Genomic DNA, 27,205 nt, shown 5'->3' on the forward strand with positions numbered 1-27,205 from the left:
TACCTTGCTAACAATGCCAGCCCCCACGTTCTTCTGTGGATTAGCTCCACCAAAAAAGCTCTCGCCACAACACATCCTGCAAGCAGCCCCAGCAGGGACAAGCGCTCCAAAGTTCTCAGGTCCAAAGGAGAGAAGGTAACGACACACAACAGTGTGACTGCAGCCCCAGCAGATGGACAGGGGGCAGGCGTCTGGTTTGACTGCAGGCTCACCCACCAACAAAAGCCTCTCAGGGGACAATGCAGGGAGAGTGCCCTGCAGTTTGGTGCAACCAGAACCCCAGTGGACAGGCTGGTCTGACTCTGACCACCCAACTACAAGGCTACGGCAGCCACAGACTGGCTCCTGAACAACAAAGGGACCAAATCCTGCCCAGTGCATGCACAATAGGCAAAGTGGGCCACCGCAGCAGACTGTGCTGAAGGCAAATGTGGCTCACCCCCAACAGCAGGGTGCTTGCAACCTACACAGGAGACAACCCTGAGGCACCTCATTCTGGTTAACAGGGGACACTGTGTTATAGGCAATCACAGGACCACTTATCCATAATGCCACTACTTTCAAAATCAGGACATGTAGCTGACTTTCCTAATATTTAGAAACACAGAGAGTTAGACAAAACGAGGAGTCAGAGGAATACATCTCAAATCAAAGAACAGGATAAAATCACAACAAAACAGCTAATGAAACAGAAATATGCAATATACCTGATAAAGAATTCAAAGTAATGCTCCAAAAGATACTCACTGGACTTGAGAAAAGAGTGGAGGATCTCAGTGAGACCTTCAGCAGAAAGAAAGAAAATGTAAAAAAGAACCAGTCAGAGATGAATAATTTGTTAACTGAAATTTAAAATACACTAGAGGTAGTAAACAGCAGATTAAACCAAAGAACAAATCAGCAACATGGAAAAAAGAGTAATGGAAAAGAACCAAGCTGAACAGCTTAAATAAATAAATAAATAAATAAATAAATAAATAAATAAATAAAATAAATAAAATAAAAGAATTAAAAGTGAGAATAGGTTAAGGGAATTCAGTGACATCATTGAGCATAACAACATTTGCATTACAGGGATCCCAGAAGAAGAAGACAGAGGACAGGGGGCAGAAAATTTATTTCAAGAAATAATAGCTGAAACTTCCCGAATCTATGGAAGGAAATAGACGTCCACAACCAATAAGCACAGAGAGCCCCCAGCAAAGTCAACCCAAGGAGGTATAAATCAAGACACATAATAATTAAAATGGCAAAATCAGCAAGAGGTAACAGTTATATGCAAGGGAAACCCAATATGGCTATCAGCTGATTTTTCAGCAGAGACCTTACAAGCCATAAGAGAGTGGCATGGTATATTCAAAGCACTGAAAGGAGAAAACCTGCAACCAAGAACACTCTTCCTAGCAAGATTATCATTCAGAATAGAAGGAAAGATGGAGTTTCCAGGGCAAACAAAAGTTAAAGGAGTTCATCACCGCTAAGCCAGCTTTACAAGAAACATTAAAGGAAATTCTTTGAGTGGAAAGAAAAGGCCATAATCAAGAGTAAGAAAATTAAAGAAGGCCAAGAAACAGACTCTTAAGAACTGACGGTTACCAGAGGGGCGTGGGGTGGGGGTGGATGGGTGAAACAGGTGATGGGGATTAAGAAGTGCCCTTGCGATGAGCACCAGGTGTTGTGTGGAAGTGTTGAATCACTATACAGTACACCTGAAACTAATATAACTCTGTGTTAACTAACTGGAATTCAAATGAAAACTTAAAAAAGAAAATTACTGAAGGAAAAAATTTCACAGGTAAATGTAAAATAAAAGTAGTAGATTAATCACTTATAAAACCAGTATGGAGAATAAAGCACAAAAGCAGAAAAATAAAAAAAAAAATGTATAAAAATCAGTCAAGGGATTCACAAATAAAAGGATATAAAGTATTGCATCATATGCACAAAATATGAAAGGGAGTAAAAATTCAGTGGTTTAGGATGGGTTCAAACTTAACCTAATATAGACAGCTATGTGCATAAGATCTCCAAATGGACCTACTGGCAACCACAAATCAAAAGGAATCCAAGTATATCACTAACGGAAGCCATCAAACCACAAGGGAAGAGAGCAAGAGAAGAAAACAGGACAGAAAAGAACTAAAAAAACAACTGTAAAACAACAAAATGGCAAGAAGTACATATCTATCAGTAATTGCTTTCAATGTAAATGGACTAAATGCTCCAATTACAAGACCTAGGGTGACAGAATGGGTAAAAAAGCAAGATGCCTCTCTGTGCTGCCTACAAGAGGCTCACTGCAGACCTAAAGGCACATCAGACTGAAAGTGAAGGGATGAAAAAACATTTATCATGCAAATGGAAGTGAAAAGAATGCTGGGGTAGCAATTCTTACATCATACAAAATAGATTTTAAAACGGACTATAACAAACAAAGAAGGACACTACATAATGATAAAGGGAACAATTCAATAAGAGTATCTAACAACTGTATATATTCATGCAACCAACACCGGGGCACCTAAATACATAAAGCAACTATTAACAAACATAAAGGAAGAAACTGACAGTAATACAATAAAAGTAGGGAACTTTAGCACCCCCTTACATCAATGGATAGATAATCCAGACAGAAAATCAATAAGGAAACAGTGGCTTTAAATGACATACTGAACCAGATGGCTCTAACAGCTATATTTAGAACATTTCTTCTGGAAACTGCAGAACATTCTTTTCAAGAGCACATGGAACATTCTCTAGAATAGATCACATGTTAGGCCATAAAACAAGTCTCCACAAATTCAAAAAGATTATCATATCATGTATATTTTCTGACCACAACTTTATCAAACTAGAAATCAATCACAAGAAAAACCTGGAAAGAACACGATACATGGAAAGCTAAATAACATACTACTAAACAATGAATGGGTCAACCAAGAACTCAAAGAGGAAATTTAAAAAAATACACAAAGACAAATGAAAAATGAAACCACAAATCTTTGGGATGCAGCAAAAAACTGTTCTAAGAGGGAAGATTATAGCAATGCAGGCCTACCTGAAGAAACAAACAAAAATCTCCAATGAACAAACTAACCTCACACCTAAAGGAGCTAGAAAAAGAAGAACAAACAAAGCCCCAAACTAACAGAAAGAAGGAAATAATGAAGGTTAGAGCAGAAATAAATGAAAAAAGGACTTAAAAAACAATAGAACAGATCCATGAAACCTGGAACTGGTTCTTTGAAAAGATCAGTAAAAATGACATGCCTTTAGCCACACTCATCATCAAAAAGAGAGAGAGGGGACTCAAATAAAATTAGAAATGGAGGAGGAGAAATAACAACCATCACCGAAGAAATACAAAGGATTATAAAACAATATTATGAAAAATTACATGCTACCAGATTGGACAAACTAGAAAAAAATACATTCCCAGACACATATAACCTTCTAAAAATGAATCAGGAAGAAATAGAGAATTTGAACAGACTGATCAGTAGCATTGCAACTCAATCAGTAATCAAACAATTAACAAACAAAAATCCCAGAACAGATTGCATCACAGGTGAGTTCTACCAAACATTTAAAGAAGAGTTAATACCTATTCTTCTGAAACTATTCCAAAAAAATAGAAGAGGAAGGAAAGCTTTCAAAATCATTCTATGAGGCCAGCATTATCCTGATACTAAAACCAGATAAAGACACTGCAACAAAAAACTTACAAGCTGGTATCTCTGATGAATATACAGGCAAAAATTCTCAACAAAATGCTAGTAAACCAAGTTCAACAATACATTAAAAATATCATTCATCAGGATCAAGTGGGATTTATTCCTGGGATGCCAGGGTGGTTCAATATTGGCAAATGAATTAAAGTGATACATCATATCAACAAGAGTAAAGGATAAAAACCATACGATCATTTCAAGAGATGAAAAAGCATTTGACAAAGTACAACATGCATTTGTGATAAAAGGTCTCAACAAAGTAGTCTTAACGGGAACATACCTCAACTTAAAAAACCTATCTATGAAAAACCCACAGCTATCATTGTACTCAATGGTGAAAAACTTGAGAGCTATTCATTTAAGATCGGGAACAAGACAAGGATGTCCACTCTCACCACTTTTATTCAACATAATACTGGAAGTCCTAGCCATAGCGATTGGACAACAAAAAGAAATCAAAGGCATTCAAATTGGTAAGGAAAAAGTAAAACTTACATTATTTGCAGATGACATGACATTATATACAGAAAACCCAAAAGACTCCACCAAAAACCTGCTAACTGATGAATTCAGTAAAGTCGCAGGATACAAAATAAATTTATAGAAATCTGTTGATTTCTATAAACCAATAATGAATTAGTAGAAAGAGAAATTAAGAAAACAATCCTATTTAAAATTGCACCAAGAGGAATGAAATACCTAGGAATAAACTTAACCAAGGAGATGAAAGACCTGTACTCTGAAAACTAAAAGACAATGATGAAAGAAATGGAAGACAACACAAACAAATGGAAAGATACTCCATGTGCATGGATTGGAGGAACCAATGTTGTTAAAATATCCATACTACATAAAGCAATATGTAGATTCAATGCAATCCCTATCAAGGTATCAATGGCATTTTTCACAGAACTACAAAAAAGAATACCAAAATTTTTATGGAATCACAGAAAACCCCAAACAGGCAGAGCAATCTTGAGAAAGAATAACAAAACTAGAGGTATCACAATCCCAGATTTCAAGATATACTACAAAGCTGTAGCAGTCCAAACAGTATGGTATGGGCACAAAAGCAGACAGATCAATAGAACAGAAAAGAGAGCCCAGAAATAAACCCACACTTATATGGCCAATCAATCTATGACAAAGAAGGCAAGAATATACCATGGGGAAAAGACAACCTCTTCAACAAATGGTGCTGGGAAAACTGGACAGCTACGTGCAAAAGAATGAAACTGGACCACTTTCTTACATCATATACAAAAATAAACTCAAAATGTGAGACCTGAAACCATAAAATTCCCAGAAGAAAACATCAGCAGTAATTTCTTTGATGTTCGCCATGAAAACATCTTTCTAGACTTGCCTCCTTGGGCAAGGGAAACAAAAGCAAAATTAAACTGTTGGGACTACATCAAAATAAGCTTTTGCATAGTACAGGAAACCATCAACAAAACAAAAAGGCAACCAACTGAAAGGGAGAAGATATCTGCAAATAATATATCCGATAAGGGGTTAATACTGAAAATATGCAAGGAATTTAACAACACACACAAAAAACAAATAATCTGGTTAAAAAATGGGCAGAGGATCTGAATACACATTTTCTCAAAAATGACATACAGATGGCCAACACATGAAAAGATGCTCAACATCACTCATCAGCAGAGAAATGCAAATTAAAATCACAATGAGCTATCACTTTACACCTGTCAGAATGGCGGAAATAAAAAACACAAGAAAAAAGTGTTGACGAGGATGTAGAGGAAAAGGAACCCTCGTGCACTATTGGTGGGAATGCAAATTCCCACATCCAATGTGGAAAAAGGGTCCTCCAAAAATTAAAAATATAGGGGGCACCTGGATGGCTCAATCGGCTGAGCGTCAGACTCTTGATTTTGGCTCAGGTCATGATTTCAGGGTCACGGGATCGAGCCCCATGTCAGGCTCCAGGCTCAGTGGGGAGTCTGCTTGAGGATTCTCTCTCTCCTCTGTCCCCCTCTCCCCTACCTCTCTCTCTCAAATAAATAAATAAATCTTTAAAAAAAAACCAAAAACAGAAATACCATAGGATCCAGTAATCCCACTACTGCATATTTACCCAAAGAAAATGAAAACACTAATTTGAAAAGATATATTCACCCCTATGTTTACTGCAGCATTATTTACAATAGCCAAGCTATGGAAGCAACTCAAGTGTCTACTGAAAGATGAATGGATAAAGATGTGGCACGCATATATATATGCATACACACACACACACATAAAATAAATTACTCAGCCACAAAAAAGAATGATATCTTGCCTCTGCGACAACATGGATGGACCTAGAGGGTGTAATGCTAAGTGAAATAACTCAAAGAAAAACACCATATGATTTCACTCATATGTAGAATTTAAGAAACAAAACAAAGAAAGAGACAAAAAATAGACTCATCTAAAGAGAACTGGTGGTTGCCAGAGGGTAGATGGGTGGGGGGATGGGTGAAATAGATAAAAGGGATTAAGAGGACACTTTTCTTAATGAACACTGAGAAATGTACAGAATTGTTGAATCATTATATTGTCTATCTGAAAATAGAACAGTGTATTAATTATATATCAATAAAAATTTTTTAAATGTTAAAAAAAGAATAGAAGCTATGCTGTTTTGTAAATCAACCTAAGAATTCTTACATCTTATTTTATGATTAGTAATGTGATAATGTGGAGTGCCTGGGTGGCTCAGTCGTTAAGCGTCTGCCTTCGGCTCAGGTCGTGATCCCAGGGTCCTGGGATTGAGCCCCAAGTGGAATCGGGCTCCCTGCTTCTCCCTCTCCAGCTCGCCCTGCTTGTGTTCCCTCTCTCGCTGTCTCTCTCTCTGTCAAATAAATAAATAAAATCTTTAAAAAAAAAAAAAAAAAAGGAATGTGATAATGTGGCCTCCTAATAGGCCTTTCTTTGGAAATACTAAACTCAGCAGTAAAACTGTTGCACTCATAAAATAGAGAAAAATAAAATCAAAGATTGTCAACTCACAGATTCCCTAATACTTTGACATTCTGTAAAATTTAAAAATGCATACTTGGGTTTGTTTAACTTATCCAAGAATGTAGGCTACAGTAAATCTTAATAAATGACATACCATATTCACTGGTTCATTTATTCCCTTAACATTAATTGAGTATCTATTTGGAAAACACCACGGTATTGCTGGAGATGTTAGGATTTAGGATAGGAGCAATTTTCAGTTGGTGGGATATCATGGTAGCCCAGAGGGACAATGAACAAAAAGGAGTGAGGAAGTGGATTTCTAGTGTAAACACCCTGAGACAAGTCTATTTGGGCGTTTGGAAAACTCTATTTCTTTAGTGGTACCAAAGTTTAAGAGTAGCTACACAGTGGTTGGTAAGGTTGTGGGAGAGGTAAACAGGTGAAAGAACCTTAGATGATGGCGCTTGCGTATTTGAGAGACTGGAGCGTGGAATATAAAAGTGAATTTTAGGGACGCCTGGGTGGCTCAGTCGGTTAAGCGTCTGCCTTCGGCTCAGGTCATGATCCCAGGGTCCTGGGATCGAGTCCCGCATCGGGCTCCCTGCTCCACGGGGAGCCTGCTTCTCCCTCTGCCTCTGTCTCTCTCTCTCTCTCTGTCTCTCATGAATAAATAAATAAAATCTTTAAAAAAAAAAAGAAAAAAAAAAAGCTTAAAAAAAAAAAAGTGAATTTTAGCAGTTACTAAGGAATTCCAGATAAACCAGAAAGAAAGTTTCCATTGGAGAAGGCAAGGGAGGTGTTTTGAGTACTAATCCCAGTGCATTTGATCACTATCTGCAGAGTAATTGCTTTACAATGAACACGTTACTTTCCATTACAAAAGAAGGATAACACAGAAGTTGAAACTAGGAACCCACAGAATGAAGCTGATAGCCAGAATTATTCTCGAGCTTCAAATCTTATCAAGAAATTGACAACTTTTGCCTAGTCGAATCTCAAAACAGCTATTTGACTCTTCCGTACCTCCCAAGACACCTGTTTTACACAGGAATTTCTGTAGCTGTTATCCCATTCCTGTCCTAGCATTGTACACTGACTATGTGAGAACACGTGACTTTTTGTTTAACAGGTTCACAAATAGAGATATGGTGTTGAGCTGGTGAGTAGATATACTTAAACTACATAGCAAAAGCTTCATCATCTGCAGCTGGACTTTATTTAGATGATGAGGTTTGAATATTGAATTCATGTTGTAATGGGATCAGGCTTTTTGGGGTCTTGGGATGGTGTGGAATAATTCTGTATAAGGCAGGGATATGAAATAATGGGGCCTAGGAGACAGAACGCGGCAGACACAACTGTACTGGGCCCTCATCAAGCACATCTCCTAAAGTCATAGCTTTGTGTACTTCCATGCTGAAGCGGGGGTAGGGCCTGGTGGCTTGTTTCTAATCAACAGATGATGTCGAGGTGATGGGTGTCACTCCACTTACCACAGTATATGCCAAAGGTACGACATCACTCCTTTAATTACAGACATTACATAAGATACTGTTTTGCTAGCAAATAAATTCTTGCTTCCCTACCGGCCTTGAATAAAGAAACCTGCCAGGGCGCCTGGGTGGCTCAGTCGTTAAGCATCTGCCTTCGGCTCAGGTCATGATCCAGGGTCCTGGGATCGAGCCCCGCGTCGGGCTCCCTGCTCAGCGGGGAGCCTGCTTCTCCCTCTCCCACTCCCCCTGCTTGTGCTCCCTCTCTCGCTGTGTCTCTCTCTGTCAAATAAATAAATAAAAAATCTGAAAAAAAAAAAAAAAAAGAAACCTGCCAAGTCTTAAGCTGCTTATGGACAGGCTTATGTGCCATGGAGTTGGAGAGTTTGGGAACCAAGTACTGCAAAAACTGCTGGCATGAATGACTCTGTCTAAACCCCTGCACTAAGAAACTTGACTGAACTAAAGCATGGCTTTTAGCAGCCTAAGGCTACATCTTAGGACAACACAGCTGCCCTCGAGTTCCTATTTGGGAAATATCAAGTCTACCAAAAGAATTACCATTGGTTCCAGCCAGCATCTGATGACAGGCCTCCGATCTTCCCTTAGAGAATCTATTTAAAAAACAAAGCAACAACAACAATAAAACTTTTAATTATAAATCCGTCCTTCATCCCCTTGAGGTGCTCAAACAACCCAGGAGTGTCTTTCTCAAAGATCTGAAAGCCTTTCCATTGAAATGCAAAAAACAAAACAAACAAAAACTAATGATGTAATGTATGGTGATTAACATAACATAATAAAATAAAATTTAAAAAAAAAAAAAAGAAGAAATGTAGTCATCAGGAAGGATAGGGCCTGTCTCTCAGTCACTGTGGGAGGAAAAAAGCCAAAAAACAAAAAGACCAACAACTCAGCTAAAAAAAGAAAAAGCAAAGAAATCGAAACCACATTTCTCCAAAGAAGATCTACAAATGGCTAACATGAAAAGATGCTCAATACCATTAGTCACTGGGAAAATGTGAAACAAAGACACAAGGGGATAGCATTTTACTGGGGTGGTTACAAAAATGGAAAGAAAAAAAAAAACAAGTGCTCGCAAAAATGTGGAGAAATTGGGACCCACATACAATGCTGGCAGGAATATAGAATGGTTCAGGCTCTTTGCCAAACAGTTTGGCAGTCCCTCAAATTTAAACAAAGAATTACCATATGACTTAGTAATTCTTCTTTAAGAGTATTCAAAGAAATATTTGTGTACAAATATTCATAGAAGCATTGTTATTCATAAAGCCCCCAAATGCAGACAACCCAAAATTTCCATCAAAAGATGAATAAACAAAACAGAGTATATCCTTGCAATATAATATTATTTGGGCATAAAAAGGAATGAAATACCAATACATGATAGACCATGGATGAACCTTGAAAATATTAGGATGGGTGAAAGACGCCAGACACAAAAGGTCACATACTGTATGACAACACATATAGGAATTACCCAGTCTAAGCAAATTTACAGAGAGGGAAAACAGAATGATGACTGCCAGGGGCTAGGGAGAGCAGTGAACAGGAAGTAACTTTTTGAAGGGTAAGAAGTTACTTTTTGCAATGATGAATGTGTTTGGAACTAGATAGAGGGGGTGGTTGCACAATGTTATAAATGTACTAAAGTCACTGTATTGTTCACTTTAAATGTTTTATATATATATATAAATACACACACACACACACACACACAAAATCAGTGGAATGATAGAGGATACCATTCTGCATCCCCTAATGGATTTATAGAAAAGGGTGAAGATCTCAACAACTGTCAACATCACCACAAAGCAAAAAACAGACATTAGGTATCTTTGAATGGTATAGCTTTGTCTCAGAAATGGACGTGGCAATAAACTGATAAATAAATCAATCTTAATTTGAACAATATTTGTCCTGTAACTATTGAGGGTTACTGATGTTAAGTTTCAGGTACATTGAGTTCATTATTCTCTGTAATGTTGTGCATGATTGCTTTAATTATAAGTATCATGCCTTTAAATTTGATAATCGGCATAAAACGGAACAAATTCTACAATACATAAATCACTATACTGAAGATAGAGTCAAAACCTATAGCACCTCGAAATTTTCCAGGACAAGTCAGGTTTGGAGGCTGATTATACCAAATGGTTAGGGAAAAACTAATCATCATCTTATTTAAATTCTTCCAAATTGTACAAAATGATGGGAAATGGATCAACCATTTTAACAGAGTAGCTCTCCTTGATACAAATGCCAGGTAAGAATGCCCAATAAAAGAATACTTGAGCAAAGATCACTCACATGGAGACAAATAATCTTTAAAGTAAATTTACAGATATTCAATATAAGCATGAATTAAATGAATAAACAGGGTGGCTAAGAAACACAATGATTATATCATAGAAGAAAATACCGACAAATGGAAATCACTACATTCACAGAAAAAGAAAATGCATTTGTAAAAGTAAAGAATATTTTTCTCTACACTTCTACTTTCAGTATTGCTGACACCAAACTTATGGGTTTTTGGGGTTTTATCCCCCACACCAGCTAGGTAATCTATGATTCAATTCCATTCTGACAATATTTACCTGAAATTAGCATCAAATCTCACAAGTTAAGGGCTCATTCCCATAAGACTATCCTATACTTAATCACAAATCTGGGCCTCCCATACTTCTGACTGGCTGTAAGTCAGGGGTTCCCACAAACCCCTCCTTGGGTTCGAAAATTTTCTAAAATGGCTCATAGAACTCAGGAAAACTATTTACTTACTAAGTTATTAACTTATTATAAAGATGGAATGACCCAGTCACACTCAAACGTAAGAAATTCATAAAGCATGGTGTGGGGAAGGGGCACAGAGCTTCCCTGCCCTCTTTACAGCGGCACCACCCTCCCAAACCTCCATGAGTTCAGCAAACTGGAAGCTCTCCAAAACACTTTGGTTAGGTTGTTTTTTTTTTTTTTTTTGATTTGTTTTGTTTTAAAGAGAGAGAGAGAGAGAGAGAGAGAGAGAGCATGTGGGGCGGGGGGTGGGGGGGAGGCAGAGGGAGAGAGGGAATCTTAAACTGGCTCCAAGCCCAGCACGGAGCCCAGTGCCGGCTTGATCTCACGACTCCGAGATCACAACCTCAGCAGAAATCAAGAGTCTGAGGCTTAACCGACTGAGCCACCCAGGTGCCCCTGGTTAGGATTTTTATTGAGATTTCATTACATAAGCACAATTAATTAAATCACTGGCCACTAGTGATTAAGTCAATCTCCAGCCTTTCTCCCCTCCCTGGAGGTCAGGAGGTGGGGCTGAAGCTTCCAACCCTTTAAATATGCAGCTCGTTCCCCTGGCAGCCAATGCCGATATTTAGTGGCTTTCCAAAGTTACCTCATTAACATAAACTCAGGTATGGTTGAAAGGCACTTGTTTTGAATTATACAAAAACACTCCTGTCACCTTTATTGCTCTTATCACTTAGGAAATTTCAAGAATTTAGGTGCTCTGTGTCAGGAAAGGGGACAAAGACACAACACGTATTTCCTATAATAAATCACAATGTCACAATTTAATTATATGCAGGAGTAAGGAAAAGGCCTTTGATAAAAACTCAGCACCACCTGGGCGCCTGGGTGGCTCAGTTGGTTGGGCGACTGCCTTCGGCTCAGGTCATGATCCTGGAGTCCCGGGATCGAGTCCCGCATCGGACTCTCTGCTCAGCGGGGAGTCTGCTTCTCCCTCTGATCCTCCCCCTCTCATGCTCTCTGTCTCCCATTCTCTCTCTCAGATAAATAAATAAATCTTTAAAAACAAAACAAAACAAAAAACTCAGCACCAGTTCAGGTTAAGGAATTTTAGCAAACTTACATTAGAAGGGAATTTCCACTTTGTATAATCTATAGTAAGCATACGTAAATGTGGCATGCTATAAAAATTTCCAATAAAGAATCAAGATATGGATGTTTGGTACCAACTCTACTATTTGAAATTAAACAATTTTCCTGCTCTGACATGTAAAGATGTTAGAAGTCATCACTACCATCCTCACAAGAAAAAAAAGCTGAACTGAAAAGTCAGTAATTTTCCTTAGACCTAATAAGAGAATTGAAGTTACAGGGCAAACTCATGCCCCCCAAACTAAAGAGACGGGCAAATACACGGAATCACAGCTTCCAGGGAGCAGAAGCCCCTGGATTCAGGAAGGGGTAGGAAAACTTAAACTGTAAACATCACCTGGCATCAGGGAAATACAAATCAAAACCACAATGAGATACCACCTCACGCCTGTCAGAATGACTAAAATGAACAAGTCAGGAAATGACAGGTGTTGGTGAGGATGCGGAGAAAGGGGAACCCTCTTACACTGTTGGTGGGAATGCAAGCTGGTGCAGCCACTCTGGAAAACAGTATGGAGGTGCCTCAAAAAGTTGAAAATAGAGCTACCCTATGACCCAGCAACTGTACTACTAGGTATCTATCCAAAGGATACAAAAACAGTGATTCGAAGGGGCACATGCACCCCAATGTTTATAGCAGCAATGTCCCCAATAGCCAAAATATGGAAAGAGCCCAGATGTCCGCTGACAGATGAATGGATAAAGACAATGTGGTGTATATATATACAATGGAACTCAGCCACCAAAAAGAATGAAATCTTGCCATTTGCAATGATGTGGATGGAGCTAGAGGGTATTATGCTAAGTGAAATAGTCAGAGAAAGACAATTATCATATGATCTCACTCATATGTGGAATTTAAGAAACAAAACACAGAAGCACAGGGGAAGGGAGGGAAAAACAAAATAAGACGAAATCAGAGAGGAAGACAAACCATAAGAGACTCTTAAGTATAGGAAACAAACTGAGGGTCGCTGGAGGGGCGGGGAGGGGGGGATGGGGTAACTGGGTGATGGGCATTAAGGAGGGCACGTGATGTAATGAGCACCAGGTGTTATATGCAACTGATGAATCACTAAATTCTACTCCTCAAACTAATAATACACTATATGTTAATGAAATTGAATTTAAAGAAAAAAAATTGAAATTAAGAAAAAAAACCTTAAACTGTAATTGAGGCAATACTAGAAGGAAGCTGTACATGGCAAGCTTCAGAACTAAAAACTCCTAGGTACCTAATCATAGGGGATCCCCCACACTTTTCTAAGTTTTACCTTCTAGAGCTACACCAAGTTCTCATAGTAAAGATCCATGAAAAATTTCCTCATGTTTCTGACAGGAAGAGGGGGAAAACCCTTTTGAAATATACCTAGGAAAAAGTTACCATTTTCAAAGACAGGCCCAGACAGTTTTTTCTACTTTCTGAAAGCAACAAATCTGGGTGAAGTAAAAATCCTGAGTCCAGCCCCCTCTTGCCACCCTGTCTCTTATAAGAGGGGGGTGGAGGGAGAGCTGAGAAGCATTTGTGAAGCTAACAACCCAGGGGCACAGAATCAATAAAATATGACGAACTAATAATAGGATTACAGAACACTTCTCCCCGCACAGCTTAGCACCACATCAACAAGGTTCCAATATAATACTAGAGAATTATGGCTAAAAACTGCAAGGCTCAGACTATTTACAAAGGAGTTTCTAGAGAGAACCAAAAGCAACACTCATGGAAATGGAAACCTCAGATACCAACAGTAACAGCAAACAGTAAACACAGTATTCAGATAGACATATACTCTCACACTAAGGACCAATTTCACTCAGTTCCTATTATCTAATAAATCATGTCTAGTTTCAACAAAAAATTACAAGGTATGCTAAGTGGCAGGAAAAAAAGTCTGATGAGACAAAGCAAGCAAATTAACCACACTGAGATATGGAAGATAATTTGGAATTATCAGACTAGAATTTTAGAATAGCTATAATTGAGATGCTAGGTCTCTAATGGTAAAAATGAGCGACATTCAGTTAACAGTGGGTAATGTAAGTAGAGAGATGGAAACTCTAGGAAAGCATCAAGAGGAAAGGTAAGAAACCAAAACCACTGTAACAGAAATGAAGAATGCCTATGATAGGCTCACCAGTAGACTAGACATGACCAAGGAAAGTACCAGGAAAACTAAAGATATGTCAAGGTAAACTCCCGAAAGAGTCAAAGAGAAAATAGGGGGAAAAAAGAAAAGCAGAAGAAAATAATCAAGAATAGTGGGACGATTATAAAAGACATAACCTTTGCATAGCAGTCATAAGACAAGGAGAAGAAACAGTATTTAAACAAATAATGAATGAGAATTTTCCAAAATTAATGAGAGAAAATAAGCCACAGAACTAAGAAGATCAGAGAAAACCACGAAGGATAAATACCAACCAACCAACCAACCAACCAACCAACAAACAAAAAACAGAAAACTACACCCAGATATATCAAACACTGCAGAAAATCAGAGAGAAAGAATTCGTGGGAGAAGCTGGCCACAGGGGGGACTTAAAGACACAAAGATAACAGTTACATCCTATTTCTCTTCACAAACCATGCAAGCAAAAAGAGAGTAAGTTTTTAAAACATCGAAACAAAACAAAAAACCTAATACTACCTACCACCCAACTAGAATTCTGTAGCCAGTGAAAAAACCTTAGAAGTTAATGAGAAACAAAGACCCTTTCAGCCAAACAAAAACCAAGGGAATTTGTCACTAGTAGCTGTACTTTATAAGAAATGTTAAAAGAGGTTCTCAGAGAAAAAAATGATAGAGATCAGAAGTTTGGAAGGAGTTGGAGAAGGAAAAAACGAAGATAATAAAAAGCCTTTATTTTTCTTATTTTTTTCATTTGTTAAAAAAGATATCTATGAGTTCAAAATAACATTAAAACAACAATGCAAGCAGTGACTATGCCTTACGGATAAGCAAAATAAATGGCATCAATGGCATGACATATAGGAAGGGAGGAATTGGGAATACTCTGCTATAAGACACATGTACTAACAATGACAGTATGGTGTTATTGGAACAGGACTTGAATAAGGTGTAAATGTCTAATGAAGGAGTGGCCAGATGAGGGGTACCTGCACTATTTATCAGGAGGAGTCTCAGAGAGTTTAAGTCATTGGTGTGAGGCCTTAAGTCAGCACAGGGGAGGTATCACAACTCCTACAAAGAGTCAAGGAAAGACCCTGAGAGACGATTGAGGGAGTTGAGTCCCCGCCAAAGTGCACAGGTCCCCCCAAAAGCTACCACCGGGTGACTGTCAGATTGGGGAAGCCCCAGCGATGGCAGCTAAGCTCACACCCCCAAATACTTCCTACTGGAGGCTGGAACGAAATGAGACCCTTGGTCTGCGGCCAGCACACTCAGCACGGCAGAGGGAGAATTCACACCACCTGCTAAGAGTCAGTGACAACACCCTTGCTAACCCTGCGGGACTCACCCTACAACCCAGCACACCACACACTATCCCCCCACTCCCCGCCCCGCCCACAGAGCCCGCCCCCACCCTCCACGGTCCTCCTGGGGGCCCAGACCCACATGACCGGAAGTGGCCCTCGTGGCCCTCGAGAACTTCCTCCTAACCACGCCGTGGCCGGCGAGGCCTTGTCGGACAGCTCCTGCCTAGGGTGAGCGCGGACAGGGGTCCCACGGGCTGTTAGGGGTCGACGTCCCAGGAGTCCCGGGTTACAACCGTGGGGGCACGTCCCCGACAGCCCCCCCGCCCCATCTCCCCTGGAAAGAGGGGTCCAACAGACCCTGTCCCGCTCCGCCCCTGCACTCGGGGCTCGGAGGCCCCAATATGGCTGTTAAGCCCCAAGTCCCTTGGCTTACCCCGCGGGGTCTCGGGGATTGCAGGCCTTGGCCCGGGGCGGCTGGACTCTGGCTCGGCTCAGCACAGGCAGAGATCCCAGGCCGACTGGCGGGAAGGAGAGGTCCTTCGTGAGGACTGGGGGGACTCCCTCCCCCAGGACAGGGGCCACGCAGAGTCCCCGCTCCTGGCCTTGGCCTGCGAGGGTCCGGGCCGGTCTAAGGACGAAGGTGCTCCATCCCTTTGTGCTGCAGAGACTCGGAGAGGTAGGGGCCTTGGTCTAAGGGGCTGGCAGCAGGTCAGCTGAGGGAGGATTTCCAGGTCCTGCCGGGACTCAGGGTGAGGGCTGTCCGCCTCCTAATGAGTCTCCAGCCCCTGCTGCCATTAGCGGGAGTGGCCAGCCGCAGGGCGAGAGGGAGCAGCTCTGGGCTCTACCAGCAGTCAGGGGAGGACCCTGAGTGAGGACTGGGGGAACCACCCCCTTGAAGGGAGGGGACCAGAGAGAATATGGCCCGTCCCCTCCTGTCGACCCTTAAGAGCCCAAGAAAGGAATGTCAGGCTGAGACTTCCCACCATTTCTCCTCTCAGGTCTCAGGCCGGTTAGAGCTCTGATCTGCAGGTGCAGCCCCAGTCAGAGGGAGGGGGGGTCCCAGGTCCTACACGGAGTCCAAGTGGGGATTCTGCGTCATTCCGAGGACCCCACGAACTGCGGGCAGGGAAGCCCTCCCATAAGTGCTCGGCACTAGGTGCCCCCTGACTCGAGTGGTGGGCTGAAGTGCTCCCTGCTTTCCTCCTCCAGGGTACCCTGGAAGATCACAGGGTCTCTCCTTCAGAGCAGGGGAGGGGGGTGGGGGCCCGGGTCTTGCCAACAATTACTAACAGGACGATCTTGAATGTGAACTGCGAGGACCCCCCGTCCTCCCCCCCAACCCGGACACCGCGGTCTTCCCTGTCAAGAACACTGCCGTCACCCCAGTAAACCCCGGGCAGGGCTGCGTGCCTGGGGACCCAGGGCTCACACCCCCTTCCTCCACAGGGTGCTCAGGGCCCAGGCTGACCAGGGTCAAGGGAGGCCTGTGGGGTCCTACAGCAGTGCCCTGGGGGACCCTGCAGGGGCGGCCGTGGTCAAAGCCAAGGTGGGATCTCTCCGCTGAAGGGGCTCACCCCACCCCACCGTCCCCCCTCTCCAGGTGCCCTCACCACCTACCAGCCTTGCGCAGCGTCGCCATGCCTCGGGGCCAGAAGAGCAAGGTCCGTGCCCGGGAGAAACGCCACCAGGGCCGCGGTGAGGCTCAGAGTCTCGGGGGTGCTCCTGCTGCGGCGGCGGTAGCAGCCGCCGCCGCCGCCGCAGCAGAGGAGCCCCCCCGCTCCCCCCCGCCCGGCGTGGGGGCGATGCCCCCGGGCTCCCCCGAGGCGGGTCCGCCCCCGCAGCCCCAGGGCGCCCCGGCCCCTGGGTCTCCTGGCGCCCGGGCCCCTGGGTCTCCTGGCGCCCCGGCCCCTGGGTCTCCTGGCGCGGACCCTCCAGGCCCGCCACGTGACCAGGGCGCCCAGAACGCGGCGGCCGCCGCCGCCCCGGCCCCCCGGGCCGCCCGCAAGGACCCCCTCACCCGCAAGGCCAGCGTGCTGGTGCAGTTCCTGCTGGAGAAGCACGGCACCGGGGAGCCCGTCACGCGGGCCGCGCTGCTGAAGATGGTCAGCAGGAAGTACCGCGAGCACTTCCCCGAGATCTTCAGGCTCACCTCGGAGCGCATGGAGCTGGTCTTCGGGCTCGAGCTCAGGGAGGTCGATTCCCGCAGCCAGTCCTACACCCTGGTCAGCAAGCTGTCCCTCCCGGGCGACGGCAACAAGGGGCTGCCCAAGACCGGCCTCCTGATGGCGCTCCTGGGCGTGATCTTCATGAAGGGCAACCGCGCCACCGAGGAGGAGGTCTGGGAGTTCCTCAACGTGCTGGGCGTCCAGGACGGCAGGAGCCACCTGATCTTCGGCGAGCCCCGGAAGCTCATCACCCAAGACCTGGTGCACCAGGGCTACCTGGAGTACCGCGCGGTGCCCGCCAGCGACCCTCCGCGCCACGAGTTCCTGTGGGGCCCGCGCGCCCGCGCGGAGACCAGCAAGATGCAGGTGCTGCAGGTCCTGGCCAAGATCAACGACACCGTGCCCAGCTGCTTCCCCGAGCTGTACGAGGAGGCGCTGCAAGAGCAGAAGGAGCGCGCGGCGGCCCGTGGCTGGCGCCGCGTCTAGTCAGTCAGCGGGGGCGGCTGCTTTTCCTTGCGGTGGGTGGGAGAGGGCAGTCGACCTTCCAGGTAGTGCAGAGTCCTAGGGGTTGGAGGGAACAAAGCACAGATCTTCTTCCTATTTGTTCGAAACGGTTAGCTTCTATAAACGCATACGCAGTTATATTTATTTAGGTGTTTTCAAACGTTTTTTCTCCTAATAGCGCATTTAGTTCTAGAATATAAACTTAAGAATGACGGGGCTCTCATTTATCGCTGTTTCACAAAGGAGAGTTACAGTTTTGGTACATGAAGAAGAAAGTCACAGACCATCTATATTGTATTCGTGATCCAACAGCAGGTAACATGGCACTGCAATAGGGATTTTCATGGAAATGTGGAAGAACCACACAGTAAAATAGGAACACAAAATGGAGAAAAAAAAGTTAAAAAAATAAATAAAAGGTGTTTAATTCATGGTTTGCCTTTTCCTTTTAGTCTTAGTAAAAAGATAAGATACTTTAATTTTTTTTAGCTTAAGAACGTTTGTTTTTGTCCCTGTGCACGTATATTCTCTGCTATCTACTGGATTAAAAATAAACTTAAATGGGAGGGTGGTATTTTGGGGGGTTCATAATAATAACTGCCATTCATTCAGACCCAATATATCTTAATGAGTATGCCAAGTGCTTTACACAGTACATAAATGCCAACATTCCTATAGGATAGAGCTTAGCGAACTTCGCTTACAGATAAACGACTTGTGAATATCTCAAGTTCACAGGAGTGGTAAGTGACCTCACTGGGACTGGATCCCTGGTCTGGATTGGTCCGGATCAGTCTAGAGACCCATGCTCTTCCTTTCCTCCCAGCCTGAGCCAGACCTTGTATCTTTTATTTCGTTTTTCTTCTCATTACTCCAAAATACATCTCATGGGATAAACAAAACCCTGACCCAAAGCAGTGTTTTGGAATACATAGCCACAGTAATAGGAATGCTGAGTAAATGTGTGAAGAAAGAAAAGAAAAAAATTATATTCAGCGACAATATGATCATCTATATAGGCAGTATCAGATAACCTGAAAAGATCGGGGGCTCTCCAAATTATCCTGCTCTGCCCTTTCCGTGTAGGAAGCAAATCTGTCAGGAGTGAAACTGCATAAGATGCTGTCTAGCTGGCGCAGAGAAGGAAGAGATCAGGGTGATTCTTCTCTGACAGCTTAACACCTGGGCAGCCCCCTGCCTTGTGCCACAGCTTCCCCATCTCACATCTTCCTAGGGACGGTGTCCCAGTGTCTGCAAGGTTGGCAGTCAGGAACCTGCTCAAGTGTTTGCAGGGATGAGGATTTGCCAGCAGCCTTTAATCAAAGAGACAGAAGACAAAATGAGAACCCTGTATGAATGGGGGGCTAGACACCAACAGCACAGAATATAGGGAGTGCTGAGAACCATGCCTTAGCTACTCTCAGACCTAGAGGGCCTCAGGTAGAGCTACAGCCTGAGCATCCCCTAACTCATTCTTCAAGGTTCTCAGGGATGTAAGAGCCATGGTTTAAGGGTTGTGTCCTCAGGTCAGTGGGGGGTGGGGGGGGTGGGGGGGTGGGAGGGTCCCAGCCTAACAGGTATCATGGTGAGGACCCTGAATGAGGAATGAGGAACTCCCCATCCCAGAACGGTCGGGGCTCCACAACACATACCCTACTTTCTGCCTTGTGTGGCTATGGTCACCCCCTCATTTCCTCTGGTGGGGAGCAGAGGAAGTGAATTCACAGGGAGGTGAGGTCCTTGGGCCTGTGCAGCAGCTCTGATTCTACCCAAGTAGGAGATCCTCAGGGGCCTTAATTGTATTTAAGATGAGGACAATGAGTGCTGGTGAGTGGACCCCCATGACAGAGCGGGACCAGCAGCGGCCTCAGGCAGGGGTAAGCCAGGGAATAGCAGCCTGACTTCTCCCTCTAGTGTCTCCGGAAGGTGACAACCTTGGTGTAAGGCTGGCTGACTTAGTAGAGGAAGCAGCCCCATATGCTACCCAGAGTCAAGGTCAAAAACCTGAGCAAGGACTGAGGGGCTACTAACTGCAGAAGAGTGGGATGTCATAAAATTCTGCCCCCACTACCATCTTTCAGAAGATCGCAACAGCCCTGGACAGATAGGACTCATCGGACTTCCAATTTGGAGCTTCCAGGCAAGTAATGGCCTTAGTCTGACGAGTATAGGTTTTTTAGGTGACTGGAGGGTAGATTCCCAGGTCTGGTCATGAGTCAAGATGAGGACCGTGAATGAGGAGCAAGGGGACCACTCACCCCAGAATCGAGGAGAATGCCCAGAGTCCCACCCTTGCTGTCAGCCCTAGGAGGCCCAGGGCAAAGCTCTCCAGCTGAGGTGTCCCTCTTTCCACAGGAAGTGGTCTCCCGGAGGAGAGGGCCTTTGTCTAATGGGAGCAGCCTCCCTCAGTAGAGGGAGGAAACCTACTTCCTAACTGGTGTCAAGCTGATCACTCTAAAGGAGGATAAGGGGACCCCAACCAGAACAGAAGGGGCCACACAGAGCTCTGCCACTGATGTCTTCCCTCAATAAACCCAGGAATGGGGGCATGATGAGTCCCACTCATTTCCTTCTAGGGCCATCTCAGGGAGGTGAGGCACTTGGTCTAAAGAGTAAGCGTCAGGTTAGCAGAGGGGGAAATTCCAGGTCATGCCAAGAATCAAGCACAGGGCCCTAAGTACGGAGGGAACCACCCAGATCATAAAAGTGGAGACACCACAGAATACCTCTCCTACTGTCAGCCATGTGACCACAGGAAGTTTTGCCACGTAAGGCAACCCTAGGTGGTCAGAGGGAATTAAAGGAGTTCGTGCGAGAGAACAGGACTCCAAGTCATAGAAAGGACCAGAGTGAAGACTCTGAGGACTAAGGGAAACACCCAACCGAAAAGAGAGAGGAATAAACAGTCTCACCATCCTCTCAGACCTGAGAGACGCAGGTGTGGTAACATGATGATTCATACTCACTTCCTCCCATGGTATCTCATGGAGGTGTGGGACCTCATCAAAGGGGGTGACCTCAAGTATGCAGAGGGAGAATTTCTAGATTGTAGTAGGAGTCAGGGTGAGGACCCTGAAGACTGAGGAAACCACCAACCCCTTAACAGTGGGGGCTGAGGCAACAGTCCAGATCCTGACCAAGTGAGATCTGAGGGGGCCACCAACCTCAGAACAGTGCAGTTCCATAGGGCCTCACCCCTTCTACCAGTCCGGAGAGAATATGTTTGGGGGGGGGGCAGATGTGGCTCATGGTTGCTTTAGCTTCTGAAGTCTGGCGTGTAAGCATCTTAATCTGATGTGAAGTATCTCAGGAGTAGCATTAGCAAGTTGTACAAGGAGTCCAGTTTTTTTTTTTTAACCTTCTATATTTTCTATTAACCAGAACAAGATAACAGGTTATTGGCATAGGGACTGTCGGAAATATGTAATAACACCACGGGAAAATTACTTGGGAATCATGAAAAAGAGAAATAGGACAGTAAATGGTTAAATTCTCAGCTAGGCTTATTCTTTTAGTCTTTAATATGTATCTGTATCTATGTATCTGTCTATATATCTATATAAAAGATGTATATGTAGATATTATATGTATATATATCTGGATTTTTCTCTGCTTATTCAGGAATGTGGGAGAAATGAAATCATAATACATTAGAAATCCTGCTTACTGTCTAATTCCCAAGCACTAATTCAGCATCTGCTCTTTGGAAGACTCCATGGTAGTATGGGGGAATAGTAAGAAAAGGAAGACTGAGCCACTGCCCATAGAATTACAAGTCTAGGAGCAGCTATCATAAAAGGAAGATGGTGAGATACACTCTAAGACCTAAAGGTCAACAAAAAAGGAGTGAGGAAGAGGAGTTTCCAGATGAGAGCAGTCAAGTGTAAATTACCTGAGACCAGGCGGTTCGGTGATGGGACTGTGCAATCCTTCAGAGGCAGAATGCTGGGTAAGTGAGGCTAAGCAAATCATAAAAAAAGGGCAGACATCAGATTGTGTGTCTGGGAGTGGACAGACTGAAGCCTGGAATGAAACCTGCTCTAAACAGCTACCTTGGGAGTGTGGGAAAACCAGAGACCTCTCCACCTGAAGCAGGAATGGATGGGGTCCTACACTCCTATCCTGCTGCAGGTGAGCACAGGGTACAAACTAGGCATTTCATGTACATCATATCTAAGAAACTTCTAAGAAACAGGGTGATAACTCCCTTGAAGTGTGGTCAAGAAGCCACCATGGTCACACTCTGCTTTGGATGAGGACAGCCAGAGCCCACTCCATTGAAATGGCATTGTAATTAGGTTTTCTTGAGTACAATTCTGAAAATTCTAAGCTGGGGACCACTGAGTTGCCTCTAACTGGTTAAGACTCATAGTGAAATTAAAGAACATATGCTCAAATAGGGACAATTTTCTTGCCAGGCAACATATTGGCTATTTTGGTGTTCTCTGTCCTGCAGTGCATATTCTCTGACATATGCTGGATCAAAGGAAACAAACAAAAATACTACAAAGGTGTGGGTGGTATCATCTGGGACCAAAATGATCAGAGTAATAACTGTCATTCATAAGAGACCCAATGTTTGCTAATCACTGTACTAGGCGCTTTATATATATTTCATACAGTTCCAAAAGTCCTGCAGGCTGGGGTTTATCCAATGCATTTAACAGAGGAAGAACTTGAAATATTCTCAAGTTCAGATGGCTAATGAAGTGACCAAACCAGGAATAGAGCCTGGTCTGACCTCTCTGGAGCCCACACTGTGCCGCTTCTCCCAGCCTGAGATTGATCTTGTGTCTCTTAATTCATTTCTCTTCTCACTGTTCCACAATGGCTCCTAGGTGGTAAGAGGACCCTGAAGCCAAAACATTACAAGCAGGGCCTAGGGAAGGAAGGTGAGTGTGATAATAAACTGCAATTGGGGGATAATCTGTGGGATTCTTCTACTTAGGATCCTGCTGTCCCTCACCCTAGGGTTTCTTGAGAGCCCAGTGCTGGCTTTTGCTCAATTCCAGCATTTTCCCACATTACAGTATCCTTCTCCTAGGCCATTCCTACTGTGACCTACTATCCAACTCTGGAAGCTCACCTGCTGGCCAATTCTCCACCGCCTTTTTCTCTGAAGGACATTCCTTGTTGCCAATGTAAAGACAGTCCAGAATCACCTGCCTTCCTCCTGACTTAGAACATTCCAACTCCCTGGCAGTCATTTTCTTCATGTGGAATGTCTATGACAGCAACAGACCCTGGGATATAAAAGGTGGTTAAAGACAGGTTTGACACATCCATGTAAAAGATCACTTCAGAAACAGAAGTTTAGAACCCATGTGTGTTTTCACTACATTCTCAAAATATGTCCCAAGTGGGCTCATAAGTAGAGTTTGCTTTGGCACAGCTACTAGTTTGGGGATATGATCCCGCAAGTAGAGAAGGTTTTGGAAATCATCCTGAGGTATGCAGTATAATTTTAACGGTGTGGTATTTGAGACTGGCCTCTGAACAAATACACTGATGAGTGAGCTCAACTCAGTGGTCAATAACCAAAGCCTCCCTCGCAATTTGGGGATGAGGAATGACCAGGGATTTCACTGTGAAGCAAACATCTAGTGAGGCTGAAATCCTCAGAACCCAAAGTACTTCTATGAGAGGAAAATGGTTCCTTGGTAGACATGCTATCTTTGAACGGCAAAGATTAAAATAGTTCCCCATCTTTCTGCTTCCTCTTACCTCAGTCCAAGCCACAGAAGAATACCTTGGTTTTTCCTTGGGCTTAATGGCACTTGTAAACTGTCCTGCACATTCAGTCATGCTGAGGGTTGCCTGGACTCACAAGTTAAGGTTTTGACCATGCTTCAATAGAAAGAGAACATTCTTTTCCTATTGAGATTCTGGAATCTACTGCAATGGTTAGTCCAGAAAGAAGCTTTTATGAGAAGAAAATGATCCCTCCCTGCTGAAGTTTTATAGAATCCTTTGGATAAACCTGATGTGATCTTGTATTGTGAAGCACACCTATCAGAGTAGGCTCTCAAAAATGTTGTAGAATTTCAAGGCAGACTTAGCCTTTCCAGAAACTCCACCAGGAATAGAGGAGATTGTTTTCATAACAGATTCTTTTTTTCTTTTTAGATTTATTTATTTGAGAGAGAGAGAGACGGTGAGCAAGGGAAGGGGCAGAGGGAGAGGGAGAGAGACTTAAGCAGACTCCCAGCTGAGTGTGGAGCCAACGTGGGGCTCAATCTCACAACCCTGAGATCGTGACCTGAGCTGAAATCAGGAGTCCTGTGTTTAATCGACTGAGCCCCCCAGGCGGCCTGTGTTTTCATAACAAATTCTAATAATAGCTCTTCTCCTGAGTATCTACTATGTAAGTTTATGGGAGAGACTAGAGCTACTCATCCACAGCTGCCTTGCCCTCCTCTTTGGCACACCGGTAGACTCTGCTGCCCAGTTCGCTTGTAGTTAGAAAGGGTCATGTGACTACCCTTGCCACTGAAATATAAGTGGAAGCATTTTTTTCTCATTTCTGAGCCTACTGACAGACAGTATTCTACCTCCACACTTTCTTCTTCTACTCTATAGCAAACACTGAAACCCGTGTTTAGACGATGGATGGAGCCTGAATCTCTGTCCCACGTGACAACACAGACCCCCTTCCAACCCACATCCAGAAATGAGCCTTCATTCTGTGAAGCTGTTCAGATCTCACATTGGGTCTATTGCATCAGCTAGTAGTTACTTTAATACACAGCTGCTATTTCTGTTGTTAGACTTATTTAAATATTTTAATTACCAAGATAATGGTGCATATATTCTTGCAGCAAAATAATTCAAACAATACAGAGAAATCACAACTGTCCGCTTAAATCATGCCTAGTAAATTCAGTAACATCCTCTGTGGTGAATAAAATTAGCCCATGACAGGTATTATTTTAAAACTGATTCTGGAATTTTTTTTTCTACCAGGACTTATTTTATAACTGGGAGTTTGTACCTTTCGACCACATTCACCCATTTCACCCACCCCACTTTCTACCTCTGGCAACAACCAATCTGTTCTCTGTATTTATTCACTGGGGATTTTTTTTTTGGTGGGGGTGGTGTTTTTTAAAGATTTTCACATATTAGTGAGATCATATGATATTTGTCTCTCTCTGAATTATTTCATGTAGCATAATGCCCTCAAGGTCCATCCATGTTGTTGCAAATGGCAGGATTTCCTTCTTTTTATGAGTGTATAATACTTTATAGGTATTACATTTTATTTATCCATTCATCCATCAATGGAAACTTAGGTTGCCTTCCATGTCTTGGTTACTGAAAGAACGCTGCAATGATCATGGAAGTACAGATATATTTTTGGCTTAGTGTTTTCATTTCCTTTGGATACACAGGTGTACTATAAAAATTTATTGTGACTTCAACATACACTAATCTTTTCTTCTGTCATATCTAATCTGTCATTAGTCCAAAAGAGTGTGTATTTTTATCTCAGACATTGCACTTAGTACAACAAAGTTCATTTGTGTTTCTTTATATCTTAGGTGTCTCTATTTAACATCTTTTATTTTTATTCTTGTTTTTTGAAAAAAATCGAATATAGTTATAACTCTTTTGATGTCATTGTTTACTCATCCTATTATCTGTATCATTTCTAGATAAATTTTGATCAGTTAATTTTTATTCCTGCTAGTGGACATATTTTCCCGCTTCTTTGCATGCTTGGCAATTTTTTAAAATTAATTTTATTTTACTATGTTATGTTAGTCACCATACATTACATCATTAGTTTTTGATGTAGTGTTCCATGATTCATTGTTTGCATATAACACCCAGTGCTCCATTCAGTATGTGCCCTGTTTAATACCCATCACCGGGCTAACCCATCCCCCTCCCCCCCTCCCCTCTAAAACCCTCAGTTTGTTTCTCAGAGTCCATAGTCTCTCATGGTTCGTGTCCCCCTCCGATTCCCCCCACCTCATTTTTCCCTTCCTATTATCTTTTTTTTTTTTTTTTAACATATAATGTATTATTTGTTTCAGAGGTACAGGTCTGTGATTCATCAGTCTTACACAATTCACAGCGCTCACCATAGCACATACCCTCCCCAATGTCCATCACCCAGCCCCCCCATCCCTCCCACCCCCCACCACTCCAACAAACCTCAGTTTGTTTCCTGAGATTAGGAGTCTCTTATGGTTTGTCTCCCTCTCTGGTTTCATCCTGTTTCATTTTTTCCTCCCTTCCCCTATGATCCTCTGTCTTGTTTCTCAAATTCCTCATATCAGTGAGATCATATGATACTTGTCTTTCTCTGATTGACTTATTTGGCTTAGCATGATACCCTCTAGTTCCAACCATGTCATTGAAAATGGCAAGATTTTGGTTTTTTTTGATGTGCATGCCTGGCAATTTTTGATTGGATGCCAAACATTGTGAATTTGGCCTTGTTCACACTTATCAAGCCCAAGGGTGTCAGATACTATTTTTTTTCTCTATATATACATATATATATATTTAATATATTTAATATATTTAATACCTATATGTTCTTGGGCTTTATTGTGTAACTCAGGTAAGATTCTTAGAAACACTGTGTTTTTTCAATTTTTGCTTTAAAGGTTTGTTGGGTGTTGCCAAAGCCGGATAAATGTAGGACTAAGCCTGCATCATGACAGAAACAACTCTGAGTACTCTCTCTGATGCCCTGGGCATGATATGGTTTTCCACTCTGACTTGTGCAAGTAGGAAATACACCATGTGGAGTCTGAAATTCTCTCCCTGTGCAACTCTCTCACTTTGGTACTTTGTCCTGTGAACTCTTAACTTCCTGGTCCTCCTCCGACCCTCAGTTTTATCTTCTCAACTCCTGAGCTGAGGGTTTTATGTTAACTACCAGTCTCTGCACTATGGACTCAAAGCAACAAGCTGGTGCAATTCGAGGCTTACTTTTTTTCTTTTCAATCCCTTGGGAGTCACTGTCTTTCC

At 43.0% G+C, this 27,205-nt stretch overlaps 1 protein-coding gene across 1 annotated transcript; it reads left to right on the forward strand.

The window, feature by feature from the left end:
- Positions 1-17,188: 17,188 nt before the first annotated feature.
- LOC135361990 (melanoma-associated antigen B4-like) lies at positions 17,189-18,202 on the forward strand. The gene has a single exon (XM_064574805.1). The coding sequence runs from the start codon at positions 17,189-17,191 to the stop codon at positions 18,200-18,202; it is 1,014 nt and encodes a 337-aa protein (XP_064430875.1).
- Positions 18,203-27,205: the final 9,003 nt, after the last annotated feature.

This window comes from Mirounga angustirostris, unplaced genomic scaffold (genome assembly GCF_029215605.1).
Source record: "Mirounga angustirostris isolate CCGP_5_RB_7025 unplaced genomic scaffold, mMirAng1.0.hap1 SCAF_11, whole genome shotgun sequence".
NCBI classification, from domain to species: Eukaryota; Metazoa; Chordata; class Mammalia; order Carnivora; family Phocidae; genus Mirounga; species Mirounga angustirostris.

Excerpts from the sequence above, each read along its gene's own strand:
- LOC135361990 (XM_064574805.1), top strand. The coding sequence starts at position 17,189 with ATGCCTCGGGGCCAGAAGAGCAAGGTCCGTGCCCGGGAGAAACGCCAC.